This window comes from Benincasa hispida, chromosome 12 (assembly GCF_009727055.1).
Source record: "Benincasa hispida cultivar B227 chromosome 12, ASM972705v1, whole genome shotgun sequence".
Taxonomy (NCBI): Eukaryota; Viridiplantae; Streptophyta; class Magnoliopsida; order Cucurbitales; family Cucurbitaceae; genus Benincasa; species Benincasa hispida.
In genome coordinates, this window is record NC_052360.1 from 70,154,958 (window position 1) to 70,177,664 (window position 22,707).

Below are 22,707 nucleotides of genomic sequence, written 5' to 3' on the forward strand. Positions count from 1 at the left end.
ATCAAGCCGACATTTATTTTCTGTTATAATATTCCTAATAATTTTATATTCTGTTATTAGAATTGTTTATTTTGTTATTTCATTCGTTATGATCACCACCGTGTGTATAAATTAGCAAATCTTGGGCTAATTTATATTCAAATAAATCAGCAGATTAGATATCAAAATCCTTCAAAACTCGGGGGTGTTCGTGTTCCTTCCGATCTTTGAAATGGACAAGGTTGCAGAGGAGGTGGATCGGGTCAAAAATGAGTGGAACCACGCTTTCCATCACACTCTCGAGCGGATTAAGGCAATCGAAGCATACGAGAAGCAAAGTGAATCAATGGAGAAGAATTCTCTCCCCAGACTCAATGCTCTGGCTCAAGATGGATTGAATCTCCTTTCGTCGTTGGAATTCAATCTCGATCTTCTTGCCCCCCAGTTGCTCTCTGATTCTGAAGTCGAAGCTGCTCAATCGCTGCTTCAATCCTGGAAAAATCAATCCAACAAGTAACTAGTCTTCCTCTTCCTTTTGTATTACTCTGGTTCAATTTGATTGGAATTTCTTCTTTCTATAATTCTTCGCCAATGAAAGGTCGTTTGGTTGTAATGGGGTTTCTTTTTTCCCTCTTTTGCATGTATTTCAGTTTGCGATCGAGTCTGAGAAACGCTAATATGCAAGCAAAAGCCAACATGAGAAAGGCTGCACAGGAGGAGGTGATTAATTCAAACTGGTTTTGTAAAAACTTTTCGTTAGTAGTTACAGATTAGCCCTAGTATTCTTAATGCTTAATATGGCATTTCTCCGTTATTTCCTGAATGTGGTAATTTGTTTGAGATGAACACTATTTCTTCAATGTGAAACTTTTACATTATACTCAGGATGTTGGTGGCTTTCATTGTAGAGAGAACGACTTCTCGGTGGAGGAGAAGAGTCCACAATTCGCAGACGGAATTTACAGTATGTTGTCAATACTTGACGTTTTCAGAAGGTTTATCTAATTGTTTCTTAAAATAACTTTTGTAGTCTCCATCTCTTTTGTAATGTTGGAAACCTCGTTTTCCCTTTTTGCAGAACTAAGGCCGGAATGACATCTGCTGCAGAAAGCATCACAGAGAGCCTTCGCCGAACCCGTCAGCTTATGGTCCAGGTCTGTTTCTGGTTTTATATTTCTCTCATTTGTATTCTATTTACTTTGATCTTGATTGAATTTTAAATCTCCTAGCTCTTAGTAATGTACTGTTCTTGAGTATCTGGTCTGTAGGAGGTGGAAAGAACTGCAAACACAATTGAGACTTTCGGTATGTTTTTAAAAATCTTTGTGTGGCATCTCTTTTACTATTCTGTTTTCCAGTTGATTAGTTAGCTTTACTTCATCTTGATGGTAGAAATTACATAGCAAACAAACTTGTGAGAATATACCGTACACCACGTATGGAAGTGAAGTGACACCTATGATAGTATCTTCAGCTGAGCAAATTTTTTCCACCCTTGCAAATCTTATTTATTCCCTCAGTTGAGGAATTAGAAAGTAAGACATAATTTAGCATTTATTTATCTATGAGAATCTTTGTTTAGCATTTAATTTTTAGTGCCATCTAATCTACTGATTGAGAACACCGATCGTTTTGATCTTAGGCCAATGACAAGGAAACATGTACTATCTTCGTTGGCTTGTTGTTTGCAGAATGTTCTTAGAACAAGCAAAAGTTATGTCTTGTCTGACTGGGCATTTTGATTCTATTGTCATATACTCATTTTCATTCACTTGGGTTGGACCATTTGGATATGCTAGGATTAGATCACAGCTTAGAAATTTATGATGTGTATAGATGCTAAATTATGACGATGATGTCTTGAACTGAACGCTGATAATTTAGGAATGCATTCATTTCTCATTGTGCCTCAAAGTTGAGGTTTCCCTCTTCTAGCCTGCCTACAGCCTGGACAAATATCAATTTATACCTCTAAACTTTTGTGGTTGTATTAATTGTAATTCCAAAATAATTATTGAATCAATTTAACTTTTATAAGTGAATCAATTTGGACCCTCCATTATGATTTTGTCATTAATGCATAATTTTTACACATGTATGAGACTTCTTTAAAGGCAAGAATTAATATAAAATTAGAGAGAAATACAAGAATCAAATAAACAGTAGTGAATTTCAATTAAATTTGAGTGGTTTTTCATTTGCTCGTCTTCCTATATTCTTCTTTACTTATTTAGAAAGAAGCTTCCTCTATTCTTCTTTGCAAAAGGAATAATGTTATTTAGGTGAGCTTGAGTTGATTTTAAATGGAATTATGTAAAAATAGTTCCATATCCCTAACAAAAGGGTCTAAATTGATATACGTTCCCCCCTCTTTTTTGGTGATGAAAAGCCAGCTATGATTCAGAGAAATGAAGGTACCAAGGATAAGAACACACAAAAACAAAGGCCGAGAAAAGGAGCCTAAGAAACAAGAACTACAAAAAATTGGTTCCATTGTTAAGAACCAAGGACAAAAACGAAAATAGGATAAAATTTTAGTTATAAAAATTTAAAGGCAAGCGTTGAAATGTGCCAAGCTTCAAACCTCTTCCCAAGACACTTGAAAAACTTGAAATCTTTTTGTTCCTTTCAAGCCAAATTTACCACACAACGATAAAGATTATGGCTTAGTGAAGGAGTTGTTCCCTATCAGATAATGGGGACTCAAAAGAAAATCTTCCATTACAACGCAACAATCCTTTGGTGGTGCTTATAATATCAACTCTCCAAGAGTCTGCGAACCATATATAAAGCACCAAATCAGGGGATGTATACCATTGTTAAGCTCTCATTTTTTTCTTATTTTAGACTAGATTTTTAATCATATGATGAGGCACCAGCAGTTAGAATTGCTTCTCTGGAGTATCTTTGTGTGTTATGGAACCCTGGCCAACCTATGGAGCTTACAGGAGTATTTGGTTCTTACAGAGGAATCAACTGGAGTGTTAAAGAAGGCTGAAAGTGAATATAAGGGGCACCGCTCATTGTTAACGCGAACCAGAAACTTACTTTCAACAATGCAACGGCAAGATGTAATGGACAGGTAAATGGATGATTACTTGCCACTTTTTCTCCTAATAAAAAGTTCTTTATAGGTTTAATCTTGGAAGCACAGACACTTTATTTTAGGCAAAGTGGTGACATGTTTGGACACTCTCCAGACACGTGTTCAATACGCCAAAAGCACGTTAAAATTATATATATATATATATATATATATAATCTAATTCTAGACATGGCTTGGACACAGGTGAACACAACTGGACACAACTCAGAGAAATATTTAATCTGAAGATTAGAGTAAAAAACTACAGATTTTCTCATAGACTGAATCCTTATATTCATAAATCTTAAAGTATTACAATGACGTTTTTTCCTCGAGTAATAGGAAAGATATAGAAAGATTTCTACATCTTTTTTTTTCTTGCAAGATTACAAATATCATTATTTGACTTAACTTTGTATATTTTTAGTGAAGTATATTTTGTTTTTATGTTAAGTTTATATGTTTTATCGATAGAGAAGCATTAATATTTCAATATCTACTAATATACTCATAAATTTGATTAAAGAAACATGTTCCCATTGTGTCCAACTTTTTAAGAAATTGGCATGTCGTCATGTTCTTGTCATGTTGTGTCCGTGTCTGTGGCCTATGTCCGATTTCGTGCTTATTAGAGTTAAATTAACATATCCATCTCATTTTAAAAGATTGAATTTATAGTCGAACCTCTCAAAAATTCTAACAATGAGAGGCTATATGGACAGGATTATATTGGCCGTCGGATTTTTCTTTTTCTCTCTTGCTGTTCTTTATGTCGTGTCAAAACGTATTGGACTACTGAAGTTGCAGAGGATGGCCACCGCTGCCATTAAAGCTGGGATGGCCAAGCAAGCAAATCACATACCTGGAGATATTGACCATGGTAGAAATCCAGTTCAAGCCAATGAGGATTTAATTCACAGAATTGCAGATCCACAGGAACGACGTATTTGGGACGAACTTTGAAGCGGAACATTCGTTCGAAAATGAATTGACAAATTGCACATCTCTAGAGTATTGTTTTCTGGACAAGGTTTTAAGGTATACGTTTCACTCATGGTTTCTTGTGCAGTAAAATTTCGATCGAGTACAGCCTGTAATTTGTTTAAACAGTGTGTCTCTCAGTGGGAAAAACTACCCACAAACAGAGGACACATTTTTGGCTGTGTTAGACATCAGTACAAGTAATTTTTTTTTTTTTTTTAGAACTTTAAGCCAATTATTTTCTTCTCTGTGTAGAACTCATTTGAAGCATAAGTCGTTTGGATTTATGGAGGTAGAAAAGATAATTGGCCATTTGTGATGGGTTACCAATTTGCTGAGCCCCTTTGGAACAGTTGATCGAGCTTGTTTAGCTTACGTTTGGTTTTATTTATATATACAGCAAAAAAAGTCTGAGAAAAAAGCAAAAAGAATAAACCATTGCGTGGAAATTTTGAAAACTCATGTTTCATTAAGGTATCCAAATTTGTTGAGATGTTTTTTGTAAAGATATCCTAGGATATTTGATAATCATGTAATAACTATTTTAAGTTAAATGATTTGGTTTTTAGTTTTTGGTTGGTTGAAACTTGAATTTATTAACACTATTTTCACCCTAAAGTTTTATGTTTTATTTTTTTACTTTCTACTAAGATTTTTTAGACCAAATCAGTTAAAAAAGGATATAGTTTTAAAAATCTTATTTCTTTAAAAAGAGAATTTAAATAGGAATTCGAGTGTCTTTCTTTATAAAGATGAAAACCATAATCTGAAAATTTTGAGAAAACACGTATAAATTTCAAAAGTGAAAATTTAAGAACGAAAGTTGCTAAACAAGGCTTTGGTATTTTTTTTTTTAAAGTTATTAATACTAAAATCTCGTTGGATAACAATTTCGTTTTTTTATTTTTGGTTTTTAAAAATTAAGGTTATTTCTTCTCATTTTTTATGATGATTTTCATATTTCTTAAGTATAATGGATAAATTTTTAGCCAAATTTTAAAAGCAAAAACAAGTTTTTAAAAGTTACTTTTTTTACTTTTTAAATTTTGACTTGATTTTTTAAACTATTGGTAAAAAGTAGATAACAAATGAAGAAATTTGGAGATAAGAGTAATTTCTATAACTTTAATTTTCAAAAACAAAAAACACAAAATAAAATGGTTATTAAACGAGGTCTAAGTTTTTCCGTTTTGTTATTCACTTCCTAATATTGAAAAATTATGTTTGTTTTCTTATCACTCTACCATAGTTTTCATATTTTTTAATCAAACACTTAATTCTTTAAAGGTTAAAATTATAGTTAAAAAATTGGGAAGTAACATGATAAATTTCTCAAACGAAAAACTAAAAAATGGAAAAAAAAGTCTAAATAATTATCAAAAAGAGCCTAATAGTTATTAACGGTACCATAAAGATTTAATTTTATAAAGAAATGTAAAGATAAGAACAGAGGCAAAGTCGGGACAAGAAACACATTGTTTCTTTGTATCTCTGAAATTAAATTGGAGATTTTTTTTTTCTAACAATCCAAATACTTGATTATAGAAAAAGTGCAAGACAATTAATGAGATTATAAGGTGAAAAACTTAATTTTCGTCATTATTTAATCTTTGTTGTTAATCTATAATAAGGGTCTACTTAGATTTACTTAAGAAAGAAATGTTTTTAAACGTTTTTTATAAAAATGGATTAAAATATACTTGAAAAACTATTTTGAGGGATTGCTAAATACTCTAATTTACTCCAAAATGACTTATTTTTTTAATTTAAATACTTGAAAATATATTCCAAATTCGCCCTAAATCTTGCAACCACAATTCTTGATTGATGTTTATTTACGAGGCTAACTAACAAACAAAATTTAACAGCACTGAACTACATTTCAAAATTTATTACATTACTGTATCTATACTTTCATGTATTAAGAATCTTAATACTTTATTTCCATACAAATCACTCCTAATGTAACAAAAAACATACTCTTACACTAATTCTTAGAGAAATTGTTCAGAATATGTTTAGTCCAAAGTGTAAGAGTTGGGAAAATGGACTTGTTTACTCCACTCTTTATATGGCCCATGGAGTTCGCAGGTCCCTCGAGTAAAAATCATCGATATCATGACTTAATTTTATTAACACCTTACATTGTGAGTTCCATGACAAACAACTTCACTTTTTATCTTGAACGCCCCTCCTTAACTATTGCACTAAGTATTATAATATGGTACAAGGTGTTTGATGACGAGATAAATATCAATGTACTTGAGAAGACATAAAATTAATGAACAAAAATGGGGCATCCTATCCTGGAACCTGAAAATAAACCTGAGAACCTTCTGAAATGGGATTAGCATGATGCTGCCCATAAAATGCATAAACGATGACTGTAATAATACTGACCACCACAAATCTAACCCAGGCTTCTTGGTGTAACTGCAAGAAAAGAAGTTGGTTAACACTAGCTCAGCCATGATTTTCCTTTTTTTTTTCCCTCTGAAGTTTCATTTTGATGACTATCTTTTCATATCATCTTTGGCCTCTAAATTAGGGGTAGTCATTCAAACCGCAAAAATCGAACCGTTTCTAAAAGCCGAATCAAACCAAACCGAAAACTCAGTGAAACCGAAAAATGTGGTTTGAAAAAATTTTGAAACTGAATTAATTCGGTTCGATTCGGTTTCACTTTCGAAAACCGAATTTGAAATCGAACCGAACCATTTTTAACTAATATATATATTTATTTATTTATATATTTTAAAAAAGAGTAAAACTGAATTTAAAACCGAACCGCTTTTAATTTAAAGAACAAAACCGAACCGAACCGAACCATTTTTAATTAAAAAAGAATATAACATGGATTTTTTAAAATGCCAAAACCGAATTTGAAACCGAACCGAACCGCATTTCACATTTTAAAAAATTTGGTTCAGTTCGGTTTGACCTCCGAACCAAACCGTTTCCACCCCTACTCTAAACTCAGATATATTCTTGTAAATCTTTACATTTTGTATTTGAAAAAAATTATTGGTGAAAATACTATTTCAAACATGGTAATTTTAGTTCTCGTACTTTCAAATGTCTAGATTTAATTTAGGTACTTGATAAAACTTAAATCTGGTCTCTAGGGCTTACTTATTGTTAAAATGAAATTAGACCAAATGAGACCCAAAGAAACCAAAATGGTAGTTAACCAGTGTAACTTTAATTCTTCATCGTCTAATTTAAATCTATGTTAAGACCCAACGCTTGAAAAGTGTCCCTACTGTAGACATTAACCAAAAATGTAAGTGAACAGAAGGCAACCTTACATTAGGCTTTTATTAAAACATTTATTTGTTTAAGAGTTAGAAACTAATATAAAAGTTGATGAACTGAAATATAGAAAATAAATAAATAAATAAAAGTTTAGAGATTAAAGTAGGATTTAAACTTTTAGCATGGTGAACATGTAAGGTATAAGATGTGTTGTACCTGAGCAAATAGGAACATGTTGACGAATATGCAAAGGGCCGGCACAAAGGGAACTCCTGGACAAGGAAATCCTGGCACATCTCCATAGATCTGAGTAAAAGGATGTTGAACATGAGTTAAGAACTAAGAAAATGAAAACCAGTTTATTTCTACAAATCTATCACTTGCATCTGTACAATGACCAGATTAAATGCTGCTACCATACAACAGTTTCAGAAGCAAAAAAGACATTGCAAACAGCCCAATTGTATACTCGTGAAAGCTAGTCGATGTCTAAAAGTTAGTTGGGTTCGAGTCACAACTGCAATTAAAGCAACAAAGAAGACAATACGTACTATACCTTCTCAATTGATCTCTAAATGTGTAAAATCCGAATGGAAAATAACCTTCCCAGTCAAATTAGTATTACATTTGAACAAATGGAAGGGAACAAAATTAAGTGAAGAAATGCAACCAATCGATCTTATTGAGAAAAGGTTAGGATGAACGAAGATTGAGAATATAAAGCAAAAAGTTCACACTTCAATCAAAATGAAGAATGGTTCATTCAATTTCAATCAGATATACACAAATTTGCCTCCTTACTAGATTAAATAGTATTCAATTGATCGAAGTTTCAAGTTTTTTTCGTACTAAAATTCTCTTTCCATCTTATTTTCAAATCTTATGATTATTAGTTTCTCTCGTTCCCTTACCAATTTTCATAATTCACCTTCTCCATGTCTAGAAGAAACTGAGAATAATGTTGAGAGCAAATGTGAAAGAAAGAATTTTGTTCTTTGGGCATAGTATCAACAATCAAAGCTAAAGGCAAATTAAACTCACATGGCGAAGATGAAGAGCGATCGATGCAAGAAATGCAAAAACAGCAGCAACAGCAGAAACCCACAGCGAACTGTACCGGTAAAACAATCCAGCACCAAAACCACTGCAAGCAATTACTATAAGACAGATGACACCTTCTAGCCAGGTTGAAGAAGACACCTGACGGGCTGTTCTGTCTTTCCACCGCAGGGTGACAACACAAGCCGAGACAACAGAGTAGCCGGTCTAAACCAAAGCAGTAGCAAATAGAGCTCAAGTTGCACAATAAGTTAATTAATAAAACAAATCTAGGGTCAAAGATTAGCTAACATACCAAGGTGCCAACTGACAGAATATGAGAGAGTGAGTGTATATTAAATAGTCCAGCCAGTACGCCAGCTACAATACCAACCCAGACTTGAGAAGTGATAGGAGTGTGGCGTTTGGGATGCACTTTCGAAAAAAAAGAAGGCAGCAAACCATCTCTCCCAAGCCCAAGATATAGACGTGACTGTTTCGCACATCCCATGAATAAGACACAAAATGTGAAGTAAACACATCAATAGTTATTGAGTCAGAAATAAATCACCTGAACATAAAGACCAATAAGAAGCGTGGTTGTAAGTCCAGCAATAGCACCAATGCTTATCAAAAACGAAACAAATTTCAAGCCTTTGGATGTAAAAGCCGCAGCCAAGGGAGCCTCTTCCCCGAGAAGATAATAAGGAACCATTCCAGTTATCACTAAGCAGACACCAATATAGAGAGCAATGCAAATGAGAAGACTTCCGATGATGCCAATTGGTAAATCCTTCTGAACGGAACAACATGAAAAAGGGAAATTTAATTTCTTTAAAACTTATAAAGGGTATACTGCTATTTGAAGTTTTGAACTACAAAATTGATTGAATCATGGTAATCGTCAAACCATAAAGGGAAGTAAATTAGTATACCCTCGGATTTTTTGATTCTTCAGCTGAATTTGCAACTGCATCAAAGCCTACATATGCGAAGAATACTACAGTAGCTCCAGTTAACACTGCATGAAAACCATTTGGAGCAAAAGGAGACCAATTTGAAACATCAACCTCAAAAGCACCAGTAAAGATGACACACACGACAATGATGACCTGCAGACAAGTTCCAAACTTCAAAGGTTCATTACATATATTTTTCATCCTCATCAAACCATTTTCTAGTCCTTGCTATCTAAAGATTAGCACAATGTAAAACAAAAATTAAAAGCAGTCTTGGATAGAAAATGTTTTTCCATAGATATTAAGTTCCATTAGATGCCGATCAACAGTGTAAAATAAATAATAGATCTTTGTGTTTGGTTTGTAAAAGACTATAAAAACTTATGATGGACTTTTTGTGGGATTGAAAAAACCTGTCTAACCAACAAGAAGCAACACAAATCCACATATTTGACTAAGTAAATCTACCCTTGTCTAGAAGGAGATCTAAAATATTGAAGTCGATGACCGAACATAAAACTGTAAAAAGCTCTCACAGATCTATCTACTATGGAATCTTTCAAAAAATCTCTCTAAACCTGACCACGTTAGAGTCCCTTGCTAAGTACCAACAAAATTCGCAGACCATTTTTCCTTCTCTTTTCTCCTACAACAAGTATTGTATACATTGTGAAAGAAAGAGAATTCGTACTATCATATTCCAATAAATTAATAGGTTGCATAGAAGAATACCTTTAATGACGTCATGATGGAGTTTACAGTAGAAGACTCTCCAACACCCCAACAAAGAATAAAGGTCAATAGAGCTAGAAGAACTGGAGCCAGTACATTAATAGAAAAAATTCCGAACAATTCTTGCCCATTTCCAAGCCAATTTGGAATATTATCCTTGAAAAGGGGAAATATTTCAAGAAATGAGATAATATAACCAGCTAAGCTCCGTGCTATACTAGCTGCTCCAATATGGTAGTCTAGCATCAATTGTGCAAAAACAAGAAAGGCAGTGAGTTCATTGAATGCTGCATATGTATACAAGTATGCACCGCCCACAACAGGAGGAAAGCGTGTAGCTAGTTCAGCATAACAGAGTGCGTTTAAGATACATGATACTCCAGCTAGTGTGAAACTAATGGTGACTCCTGCATCAAAACAAAATGCTTGTAAAATTTTCTCGTACAACATAAAGAACTTCACGATCAAAACAAATCTTCCAGAGGTGTTTCTTTGGAATATAAGAAATTAAACCTCATCTACACCCCCTGTCAATTGTCACGAACAATAATAAGAGCGAAACTAATTTATAGTTAAAAAAGGAAAACTACGAAACAAAATATGGAACATTAGTTGAATAAACGGGACATCCATTCAAAATTCGACAAGTCACAATTCAACTCAGAAACCCTGAGAATTCGAAATTCCGTCACACGATTTAACGCTCAGAAAACAACAAATCGAGAAATTGTAAGGCCGAATACAAAACGAACACATACTCCGCCGGATCGAACAATCGTAGCGCTCGGAAATCATTAGAGAACACAAGACTAACCATTCATATAACCATAAATAACATCAGAAGCATACAAGAAGAACAATAACTCACCAGGACCAGCGTCGCGAGCGACAGTACCAGTGACGACAAAGATGCCGGCTCCGATGGAAGCGCCGACGCCGAGAAGAACGAGGTCGATGACGCCAAGACGGCGTACAAGGCCTTCGCCGGAGTTGGTACGGGTGGAGGAGGCATCGGAAGGAGAAATCAATGGCTTGGTTCTCAACGCAGAGGAACAAAAACGAGAGAAAAATGAAGAAGAAGAAGAAGAAGAGACGGTTTGTAGATTTCGGCCTCCCATGATTTGCTGATGATGCCACGTGATTCAGGAAGTTCAAAGAGCGGAGACTTGGGAACTGTAATAAATATTGGAAAGTGTTATATTTCGCTTCTTTCCGTTAATCCGATCATAATTTGTTCTAATTTTTATGTGTATAATGACAATATGATGCATAAGGTAAATTATAGGATAATTTTTATATTAAATCTCATCATTATTACGTCCATAAATATTAATGGAAGTAAATTTATAGTATGAATACCATGAGAGTACTAGAAATTTTTTTTATAAAGATGAGTGCATCTTCATAAATATTTATAATGTTTTAAAAACAAAAAAAATTATATCTTTAAATAAATATTGTCTGATGGACATTGTTCGAGCTCTTAATGAATCATCCACAGATCAAATTAAGAATGTGGTTGTGGTTGATGATTCGCGTGAGATTGCTCGTCGTTTGGGATATGTTTATTTTATCCGTTGTAAGCGTAATTGTAATTTTATTACCTACTCTTTGGCATTTGGCATTGTTTTTTACTTTCATCTTAGGCCTTCTCCCTTCGAGGATCTTTGTAGAGAGACATGGTATTTTTTAAATTATCTTAGTTGGATGTCCTCTACTCTTAACGAGTACCTTAAGCATGATTAATTTTTCTTAATGAAGTTTTCCGTAAGAAGAAAAAAAAATCTAATATCCACTCATAGAGTCTCTATAAATGTTTAATATTTTTTTGCATAACACACCAAACAATATTGATATATACTATTTAAAAACATCTTTAGCTTTCTATGTAATGCTCAATTATTTAGTCTATTTTGTCCTCAAAATTTTAATTTAGGGATGTACTTTTATGTTATTGTATTTTTTCAATAAATATAATTGAAAGTTAACATTACTTTTTACTGTGTTGGAAAAACACTTATTCTTTTTTCTTTATTTTTTACTTTTTCTTGCAAAGGGAAAAATACTTATTCTTAAAAATTAGATAACTTTTGACTTTGTTGGGAAAGATAAAAGGTAGTATTGTTCTTTTTCTTTTATTTATTTTTAATGAAGTAAAAAACAAGATTGAAATATTTAAATACGTTTATAACTAAGCTATCTTTTACTTATAAAAAAAGATTAAATTATATAAAAAAAAGTGCCCTTAGATTTTTCCATTTGTTTCTAAAAAAATATACATATACTTTTAAAAATAATAATATTATCTCTGAATTTTCACAAATATTCAAAAATGTCTTTGGAATAGAAATTCTTTAGAATCTTAGAAGAAAATTGAGATATGAAATGATGTGGCAATGACCTAGAAGGAAAATTTATATCAACATATCATTTTAGATCATCAACACAAAATTCTAAGTCTCGATTTCTATTTGAAATTTTAAACGATTTCGATTTTAATTATAGTTTTAAACGGTTTTAATTTCAATTATAATTTTAACGCGTTTATTAAAATTCAAGGAAAATTTACAACTTTGAAAATAAATGAACATTTTTTAATCAAAAGACAGAGTTCTAGAGTCTTTGTTATAACTTAGGCTTTAAAAGATGAAATTGACAAAATTAAACCGTCTATCTATCTACTCTTGTTATGTGTAATGTTGATTTTTTTTTTACCTTAATATCAAACTAATTAATATTTTGATAATAAAAAATTAAATTAATTTACTAATACTTTTAATATTTAAGAAAATTTGAATCCCAAAATCAAAGCTCGAACAAAAATATAACCAAGAACAAATTTGACGTAAAATTACCGTGACAAATGACATGCAAAAATGGCCCAATTGTTTTACGGAACGTGACAACAAATCTGACATTTTATTAAATTGGATGTACCGTTCATATGGCAACTTATGACATTTAGTTAAAAATTTAAACAATAAAATAAAAATAATAAAAAAAATATATATATATATATATAACGTAACAAAAAGTTACGGTGATTTATACTTTTGGCCAATGATACAGTGACACGCGTTACATTATTTAGATATTTTAATATTAAAAAAGAAAATGATAAACCGCCATTTAATTTTGGACACGTGGCAGATTCTTCCCCTCTCCTTGTCCATGCCCGGCCACTCGTATTTGAAGTATGCTAAATTATAGGAAATTGTTCTAAACTATTATCAATAGAACTTTTTTAAAAAAAAAATTAAAAAAAATGTTTATTCGCAAAAATTGTTAATTCTTTTTTTATGAAGATACTCGAAACTTTCAAAAATTTCGTTGATATCCTCAACCTTTTTAAAAAAGATTAAAAAGAAATATTACCATGGTCAAATACTGTTTAATTATTTCGTTTCAAAATTATTTGAAATTGTTTGTATTAATATCCTTAATCTTTAAAAAAAGTATTTATAAAATCTATAACTTCTCTATTTTTAGATTTTTTTTAAAGAAATTGCAATGGATGGTAATTTTAAAATGAGATTTTGCAAACATGTCTTTCATTTTTTAGATTTAAAAAATATGGCAAAATCTTGAATTTTGAAAATTTTGTTGATTCTTTGTTCCAAAAATGCCTTGTTAAAAAATCAACATTTTATTCCCTTGTTTTTTTGTCATACTTGAAACTGCTGTAACACAAAATTATATTTTCTTGTTCTAATTTAGAGATTTAAAGATATCCATGTAGTGTACTTTTGATTATGATCATCGGGAAAAAGAAATTAAGTATAAGATTTAGTGAAAAAGAATTTTCCTTCCATCGGTTGCCATTAAAAATTGAAAAATAATTTAATTTTTGAAAGAAAAAAAGGTAAAAAAACTCTGTTTTATCCTTTTCTGGTAAAAAAATATTTGGATGGTTGATGGGGTCTTTTTTTTCTTTTTCTTTTCTTTTTCTTTTTTTACATATAAAAAATCAATATTATACTTTTTAAAATATTTTCAAACTTAATATTTTAGGTATTGTTTGATAACCTTTAGACTTAGTTTGGTAATTAGTTGGATTTCTTTTTTAATTTTTTAGAAATTAAGCTAATAAACACTAGTTCTACCAATAACTTTTATTTCTTGTCATGGGATAACAAAAAAATCACTAACTCTAACCATTCCAATAGTAAAATAGCTAACTAAAATGAACTTATAGTGTATAATAACTAAAATGTATCAATAAGTTGATATATAATATCAAAGTGCATATCAATAAGCTTATATATTTAATATTAAAGTATATAAGTATAAATTAGTATACCAATCTGTTGGGATTAATGTCCTAATTCTCCCGGAGTCTTGTTGTTTTGTAAAGATACACATTGTTTAATGAATAAAATAAATGTTATTTAATTCTGGCATTTACTCATATCCAATAAACAAAACTCATTGGTTATCTTATGTAAACTTAAGCATGTATATGTGACATATAAGTGGATCATGCCTTAAGTGATAACCTAAATCGGTTTGTAGTATAAGGATTAAGGTGGGATACCTGATCTTAGTGACACTACAGATATAGCCCGATTTGTAGAGGTTTGCAAGTATTGTAAACTACTACAGATGGTAGATTCTGACCATTCATGTGGAGACGTGGAGCAGGGGTGTCCTATACAAAGAGTTTGTATAAGACCTGGACCACGAGATGACTAGACTTTGTATATAACGTTGTTGATACTAGAGACTTGCATCTCACCTAAACGGCCACAGGTGACACGACCTCAATCCTGAGTGTTTTAGGAACTTCTGCCTTTGAGGGCAGTCCTTTGATTAGTATGAGTGAGAGTAGCCAGATTGCCAACTCAACATGCCTACCTTTTTGAGGACTTGTCTGATCTGGGAGTTGGGAACTCAATCCATAATATGGAATCCACTCATTTCCCGAAGTAGGGATAAGTAGAGAGATTGCTCCCTTAAGGGCTGATTCCGGGGCTTGAACATAGTGGCCACAACTTCTCTTTGGCAGAGAAGACTCAGTCATAGTAGGACTATGACTTATGTTCATTAGAGGGATTAGTGTACTTATAGAGATAGATGTAATTGCAGGGACATAACGGTTATTGGCCTAGTTGTACTTACGAGCGATCTGTGAAGGGTTATCGAACTGCTGATTGGTTAAGATGGACACATAATATATCTGTGGTAAGGAGAGTTCAGCTGTCGGTCTTTAGTGGAGTGCTTGGTAGTTAACGGATGGTGGATCCCGTGACTAAAGAGTTTAGTCAGTTATTCACGTACCGTTGGAGCTTCGAATCTATAGGTCCATGAGGTCCCCTTGGTAGCTTGGATTCTGTTGAGGATCAGTTCTGGGTGTTGATTTGAAATGTTCAAATTGACAAGAGGTATTTTGATTATATATGATATAATCGGTATGATGTATGAGATACATCTAGTGGAGGATTGATGTAAATGAGATTTACATTAAGTACCATGGAATAGAAAAAGAACTATGGTTTATATGTTTCATGAGATGAAATATTAAAACTATAGGTTATAAATATAGTATGATAAGTTGGTTATCATTTATGTTTATAATAATATTAATTATTAGATAATTAATTCTTTTTCTTTTAAATAACCAAAGTAGTGACTGGTTATTGGATCATGGTAACTGTGAGTTTAAAAGGAAATTGGTTTTCCTATTTGAAAGATACAGTTTTACAAACGATAGAAAAAGTTTTGAGTTTTCTCTCCGCGAAAAAGAAACTCACGAAGTCATCAAGTAAATTCAGATCTACTAAACGACGGTTGGGCGAGGTAAACAATCATACAGGTGTGAGCTAAACGATTGTGCAGTATTTACTAAACGATCACATAGTTTTCCTAGACGATCGCTGGCCCAAGGTAAACGATCGTGTAGTGTCTGTAGGCGATAGATCGAGCTAAACGATAGACTAACGATCATATAGCTTTTGCTAGACAATCGCATAGCTTTATCTAAACGATTGGGCATCGACCTATACGATAGGTCTCTGCCTTCTCCCACTTGCCTAGTCGTGTACACGATCGTTGTTTTCTCCTTCGTCTGCCTCATACCAAGTCCAAACAGAGCCCACCCTCTAGATTCTTACACCGAGAATACCAAGGTCGCCTTGTTTGTGGTGTCAGACTCAACTCGACACCGTCGAGGTTTTCTGGAGGTCATTCATGGTGCTGTGGAGGAGTTCATGACCGAGGAGATCATTGAGGACGAGCGCGAAGTGTTTGTACTGTGTTCATGCAGTGTTGCGGTCGTGTAGACCAGACGTTCAAGGTTTCTTTGAGCGTTCATGTGCAACAGAGCATGGAGACGCTTCTGCCATTGTTTGTACTTTCCCTTTGTGCTTTTGAGACTTTCATGCTATAATTTCTGTATGATTTGCATACCGCTTGTTTGGAAGTTGACTATAAATGTTATGTTAATTCATGATTGTACTTTGGAATAGTCTTGTTCTACTGCTCATGGAAATCTTAGATCCAATTTCCTTCAATTGGTATCAGAGCTAGGTTCTTTGATATTCTAAATTACAAATCTGAATTGAACGCATTTTTCAGTCGCGGTGGGTTTCTACATTTGTGGTTAACCATTTTTCTGCATTTGTGGATGAATTTTATGAACGTTTTAGGTTTGATTGCCTTTTTGTTAAAACTTTCAGTATTACAAAGTGTTAATTGTAAGGGCCCATGTGTTTCTGGGCGAAATTAACTTTGCGATCGATTATGTAATTCGAAAAGTTCGAGTTCGTCGAGTCGTTCATGATGAAGCTTCGGCGCATGGCGATGCAGTTCTCAACAAAGAAGAAGACCAAGCATTGGTTAGATCGTGTAGCCTCAGGTAAATGATCGTTGGGATTAACCTAAGTGATCATTTAGATATTTTTTTTAGACGATCGTATAGTATTTTCTAATTGATCGTTTAGCTAATGCTAAGCGATGGGGTAAATCATTTACCATATCGCATAGCGTTGGTTGCGCGATCGCATAGGCGCTGGAGGTAGACAATCGTAGTGGGAGCATGTGATGCTCGTCGTTTAGTAGAAGGCGTGCGCTAGACGATCGCGTAGTTAGCAAGTTTCATCACTTAGTTACTACCTATGCAATCACGCGTATGCGATACGGAGATGCTAACTAAGCGATCACTTAGGCGATGGTGCTTCGCAGCATCGTAGTCGCTTAGACGATCGCGGAAGGCGGGCACTGTACGGAGCGTGCTAAAACATCGTGTACTTCAGGCTTCATCGCTTAGTAAAGGTACACGATCGTGTAGTAATAACTAAACGATCGTTTGGATTTTTCTAGACAATCGTATAGTAAATGCTAAACGATCATTTAACTCTGGTAGCGCTGGTAACCGATAGAGCAAAGCGTTTGTTTTATCGTGTAGATGATCGCGGGGTGTTTAGTACACAATGGATGGTTGGAGAAGCGATGCTTTGCCGAGTGGTTCAAGACCCAGTTCGCCTATTTGAATCGGAGACTCCTTGTCTTTGTATGGTGCTTATATGTCAAAGTATTTGTCATATAGTTAAAAACCCATCTTAGGTTGTGCAATTATTCATGCATCATGTATTATAAATGTTATAATATTGCATGAAGAAATTACTTGATAGCATGCACATGCATCATGAAATATAAGAGTTATATTTTGCATGCATTGAGCATTATCATGCATCATCCTTTTCTTATAAATGTTATAGTCTAAGGGTGAATGGAAGCATGTCTTGCGTGTTTCATTACGGTTTTTGTATAAGTGTTATATAAAAGAAGTAGCAATGAATGGACAATGCATTGAGCATGAAACTTAGGCTGTTTATAATCATTATGAATGCCTTGCATGTGTTAGCTTAGCATTGTGGTTGTTTCCGTTTATAAGTGTTATAAAGGAAAGTAGACCTAAAATCAATAATTTAGAGTTGCATGCAGACTTAGGGTGAACTCAAGTTTTTAAAAGGGTTTTAAAATTGGATTGAGATAGACCTAAGTTCAAGTGGTTCTAAAGAGTTTAGTAACCTAGATTAATCTTTTAAAATCGGTTTAATAGGATTAAGTTGGTTGAATAAAAAATTAAATTTTTTGTAAACCTATCTATATGGGACCTTTTGTCTGAGACAGGTTCTGGCTAGGTTGAGGTACTTAAGTTGACGGAAACGTAACACCCCTACCTGGGAACCTACCTGGAAAGGTGAATTAGATAGATTTTTTCAACAAGCATGCGATGTTTTGGTCAAAGACTCTGTTAAAGAGTTTAATGGATGATGATCAAAAGTTGTTTCTCTATCCAAGGTAACAGTTACTCTTGGGAAAACCTAAAAGTCACTTAGTTAAAATCCGTAGCTGTGTTTTTTCTAAGTAAGCTAAACCTAGGTTATAAAATACTCAGTGGGAGGAAGAGACGTATCAGGTATGTCTATGATTCCACTCACGTTTTTCCCTGTATGTTCACATCGTGAGATTCATGCTTGGCCTTGAGATGCCCAGGATGCATCCCCCTTCGGATGGTGTTTGCATGAGTCAATATCAAGGTGGACGGAGAGAGTGTTTATAGTAAGTGGGTAAAGGGTGTGTATCAACACGTCCTATGGTCTCTGTCATTAGTTCACACCGTGAGATCATTCTGTACGGCCTCGTGTCACCTTCGAAGCGTCCCCCTTCGAATGGGTTTTGTGCAGTTGGTCAATATCAAGGTGAACTCCATAAATGAATAGGGTCGCTTTAGGTTTTGCCCCAATCGGATTTTTTCCCTTCGGATTGGCCTTTTGGGACGGACCTCTAAGGCTTAAAATAGTAGGTCACACTTATGGGAGGTTGTTAAGTAAGTTAATGATCTCTTGGCCAAATCAATGATGGCTTGTCGTTATAGGAACAAGAGTTGTTATGGTATTAATGACTAGTTGAGAACTTCTCAATTCAGAGGAGGGATAACTTACCTCCCTTTGGCTGCTTTTTTCCTAAACCTTTGAAGCATCATTGCGAAACTAGATGTCACACGGGGTTCATGTTAGTTGTGCTAAAACCTTATTGGATGTTGTTTTGTTTTACAATGGGTATTTTCTTAAAACCTAACATAGGTCAATATGTTTTTCCTTTCAGCAACTTGTTAGTATTTCCGTTTAAAGCTTTTAAAAATGATCGATTATTTACAGTGGAAAGAATCGTGTGAAACGAATTTCGTGGCAAACGACCTCCATCCCACTACTCTCCAAAAGAGGAGACAAGACAGTAAATATGATTTATTGGTCTTGGAGACATGTCTAGTAGAGAATGATGATTCTGCTTGGATTCTTGATTCAGGTGCTACCAATCATGTCAGTTCCTCTTACCAAGGATTCAGTTCCTGGCAAACGTTGTCACAGAGAGAGATGACTCTTCGATTCAGTACTGGTGAGGTTGTTTCAGCTATTGCTGTAGGTAGGCTGAAGTTATTTGTTGACAAGAAACTTTATCTGTTACTGGATAATGTTTTTGTAGTTCCTTATATTAAGAGGAACTTAATCTCGGTTTCTTGTCTCATTGAACAAGGTTATACCGTATCCTTTTCTGAGAATAAAGTGTTTATTTTAAAGAATGGAATGGAGATTATTTATGGTTCAATGGAAAATAACTTATATGTACTAAAACCGTTAGTCATAAAAGCCTTGTTTAACACTGGAATATTCAGTACGACAGTAACAACTAAACGACCAAAGGTTTCTCCAAAGGAAAATGCCCATCTTTGGCATCTAAGGTTAGGTCACATCAACCTCAATAGGATTGAGAAGTTGGTAAAAAGTGGACTTCTAAAGAGTTTAGAAGAAAACTTCTTACCGGTATGTGAATCATGCCTCAAAGGCAAGATGACCAAACGACCTTTTACTGGAAAAAGTTACAGAGCCAAGGAAGCCTTGGAGCTTGTACATTCAGACCTCTGTGGTTCGATGAATGTTAGAGTTCGAGGTGGGTATGAATATTTCATCTCTTTTATAGATGATTATTCAAGGTTTGAGTATCTCTTCCTAATGCAACGTAAGTCTGAAGCCCTTGACAAGTTCAAGAAGTATAAGACTGAAGTTGAAAACTTGTTAGGTAAGAAGATAAAAACACTACGATCTGATCGTGGTGGAGAGTATATGGACCTCCAATTCCAGAACTATATGATAGAACATGGGATTACGTCCCAACTCTCGGCCCCTGGTACACCTCAACAGAATGGTGTATCAGAAAGGAGAAACAGGACCTTGTCGGACATGGTTCGGTCTATGATGAGTTATGCTCATCTTCCAGACTCGTTTTGGGGTTATGAAATGCAGACTGCATGTTATATCCTGAACAACGTTCCCTCAAAAAAGTGTTTCTGAAACACCTTTTGAGTTATGGAAAGGCCGTAAAGGTAGTTTACGCCACTTCAGGATTTGGGGCTGTGAGGCACATGTGCTAGCGACTAACCCAAAGAAGTTAGAACCACGTTCGAAGGTTTTCCTCTTTGTGGGCTACCCCAAGGAAATGAGAGGAGGGTACTTCTATGATCCGAGTGTGAACAAAGTGTTTGTTTCCACTAATTCTATCTTCTTAGAAGAAGATCATATGAGGGATCATAAGCCACATAGTAAGCTTGTTTTACATGAGATCTCAAGTGAGATTGAGACTGCTGAGGGTTCAACAAGAGTTGTTGAACAGACCGACAGATCAACAAGAGTTGTTGAGGTTGGAACATCTAGTCATCCAGCTCAAGAGTTGAAACTGCCTCGACGTAGTGGGAGGGTTATGTGATAACGGGCAGAAATTCATGTTATTACAGCGTAAAGTTATAAAACAATGCAGGATTGCGATGGTAAAAATATACAATATTGCGTCCAAAAGCATTAAGTTCACAACATTATGATTGCATGCGCCCATCGCATTAAAACAACTAACTTATGTATTTTGTGCAGAAAATGCGTTGGCGCAAGGCAAAAATGCGATCCGAAGAAATTAACATCCGAGGCATTAAGAGATTGTGACCGCAAGGCTATGCGATCATTTGCGCTCGCGAAAATCTGCTCAAGAAGGTGGCCGCATAGAGCCAGCGCATCAAGGTGGGCGCATCTGGGTGAAAGCTTAATAAACCACGATAAGACAGAAAGTTGATGACGGTCGATTCCGAATTAAGTTGACAAGCCATTAACGACATATTGTAGTAAGTACACTCAACTTTTCGGTGACAATTATTCGGCGCATCAGACAGAGAATTAATGCCATCCCATCAGTGCAATCATAAGAGAGAAAAAGCTTTTCACCCTGAAGCTTTATAAATACCGGAGGCCACCTTCATTGAAAGAGTTTGCCCAGTTTTAGAGTTCACCATATAGACGATAGTTAGCCTTGTTCTTAGTTTTCTTATACTTAGAAGGCGGAAGCGAGAGAAGGGAAAAGACGTCGGAAGATCGTCCTGGTTAGCTCGAGAGAGTGCCAGGGAGCGTGGAAAAACAGAGAGAGGGTCGACTCTTGTAAGAGTAAGAATATCTTTTGAGCAGAGTATAGAAGAACAGTGTTTCCTTGGGAAGCAAGAAATTGCTACCAGGCTTTTTTTTCTTATTTTGCATTGTCATTCTGTACTTCGATTATATATATATAGAATGGAACTTGCATTTCTACATCTGTTCACTCTCTTTAAAATACGCATGAGTAGCTAAAACTGTCGAATGGGTTGAGAAGTACTTAGCTAATATGACCTAGGATCTTCATTGCATGCGATCATCTTGTCTTATGTTGTGCCCATCACCCTTTAGAGCTACTCGAGAGAGAGTCTAAAGAAAGAACCTAAGACTTGAGAGAGCTAAGTTAGAATCTAGACTCGAGAGAGCAAGATTAGATCTGCATAAGCAAGAGATAGAGACTTAGAAATAAGCTCTGTTTGTCAACATGCATCACATGTACCCTAGAGATAGGTTATGGTAGTTTATGGTCGCCTTGTATATGTGTGTGTCATTTGTCATCACATAGATAAGAATAGAGGCTTAAATGTAAGTCCTATAGACATTATCGCAAACATCGCATGCATTCTAAAACTAGAAGCCATAGCATTTGCATTGAGAGATGATTTGTTGTTGTATGTATGTAGCATGACCGCATAACATGAACGCAATCCTAGGAAGTGTTAGCTAAACCCCTTCTCAACCCGTTCCCCCACATACTCATGGCATCTTTCGTATTATTAACTATTTTCTCAACTCCGCCACATACACTTTATACTGTAAACAACAAACCAACCAACCCCTTGATTTATTTGTTACCGCAAAGTGATCTAAAAATTACCATAGCATACTATTTTCCTTAGTCTCTGTGTTCGACCCTGGGCTTACCAGGCAACTTAGTAGGATTTATACTTGGGTCTTACTGAGAAAACTTGTATGCATAACGCATTTTCCACCATCGCATTCTTTACCATTATTTCATCGCATAACTATACGCATTATTATGCACCCACCGGATCGCTACATGGGTTTGCTTAAAGCCCAAAATGTCATTACAAATGATGGGGTCGAGGATCCGTTGTCTTTTAAGAAAGCAATGGACGATTTGATCACTGGACGATGATCAAGACGTTTCTCAAGTATCTTCGGAGAACGAGGGACTACATGCTTGTGTATGGACATAAAGATCTGATCCTTACGGGATACAACTTGCTGATCCCTTTACAAAAGC

At 34.5% G+C, this 22,707-nt stretch overlaps 2 protein-coding genes across 4 annotated transcripts; one reads left to right on the plus strand and one right to left on the minus strand.

Annotated features, from left to right (window-relative positions):
* Positions 1 to 100: 100 nt before the first annotated feature.
* On the plus strand, positions 101 to 4,599 carry LOC120067685. Of its 3 annotated transcripts, XR_005478996.1 has the most exons (8): positions 101 to 492; positions 630 to 699; positions 865 to 974; positions 1,058 to 1,133; positions 1,248 to 1,284; positions 2,947 to 3,061; positions 3,787 to 4,102; positions 4,301 to 4,599. XR_005478996.1 is itself a non-coding variant. In XM_039019219.1 (7 exons), the coding sequence occupies exons 1-7, from the start codon at positions 212 to 214 to the stop codon at positions 4,025 to 4,027; spliced, it is 930 nt and encodes a 309-aa protein (XP_038875147.1). In that variant the 5' UTR covers positions 102 to 211; the 3' UTR covers positions 4,028 to 4,397. The 3 variants fall into 3 exon arrangements, 2 of the variants coding, with proteins under 2 accessions (XP_038875147.1, XP_038875148.1); XM_039019219.1 differs by having other exon boundaries at positions 102 to 492; positions 3,787 to 4,397; XM_039019220.1 differs by having other exon boundaries at positions 107 to 492; positions 888 to 943; positions 3,787 to 4,397.
* Positions 4,600 to 5,964: 1,365 nt separating this feature from the next.
* On the minus strand, positions 5,965 to 11,214 carry LOC120068250 (cationic amino acid transporter 9, chloroplastic). Its single transcript, XM_039019960.1, has 8 exons — positions 10,898 to 11,214; positions 10,030 to 10,436; positions 9,274 to 9,450; positions 8,910 to 9,134; positions 8,655 to 8,831; positions 8,342 to 8,566; positions 7,517 to 7,606; positions 5,965 to 6,478 (listed from the first exon to the last, which is right to left on the minus strand). Exons 1-8 carry the CDS (start codon positions 11,145 to 11,147, stop codon positions 6,347 to 6,349), a joined length of 1,683 nt encoding a protein of 560 aa, XP_038875888.1. The 5' UTR covers positions 11,148 to 11,214; the 3' UTR covers positions 5,965 to 6,346.
* Between the last annotated feature and the right edge of the window lie 11,493 nt (positions 11,215 to 22,707).

What these genes read in the sequence shown, in the direction of transcription:
- LOC120067685 (XM_039019219.1), top strand. Translation starts at nt 212, where the DNA reads ATGGACAAGGTTGCAGAGGAGGTGGATCGGGTCAAAAATGAGTGGAAC. An exon ending in ATACTTGACGTTTTCAGAAG is followed by an intron (nt 975 to 1,057) that starts GTTTATCTAATT and finishes CCCTTTTTGCAG; the next exon opens with AACTAAGGCCGGAATGACAT. An exon ending in AAACACAATTGAGACTTTCG is followed by an intron (nt 1,285 to 2,946) that starts GTATGTTTTTAA and finishes TGGTTCTTACAG; the next exon opens with AGGAATCAACTGGAGTGTTA.
- LOC120068250 (XM_039019960.1), bottom strand. Translation starts at nt 11,147, where the DNA reads ATGGGAGGCCGAAATCTACAAACCGTCTCTTCTTCTTCTTCTTCTTCA. An exon ending in CGCTCGCGACGCTGGTCCTG is followed by an intron (nt 10,437 to 10,897) that starts GTGAGTTATTGT and finishes GTTTTGATGCAG; the next exon opens with GAGTCACCATTAGTTTCACA. An exon ending in CCATCATGACGTCATTAAAG is followed by an intron (nt 9,451 to 10,029) that starts GTATTCTTCTAT and finishes ACTTGTCTGCAG; the next exon opens with GTCATCATTGTCGTGTGTGT.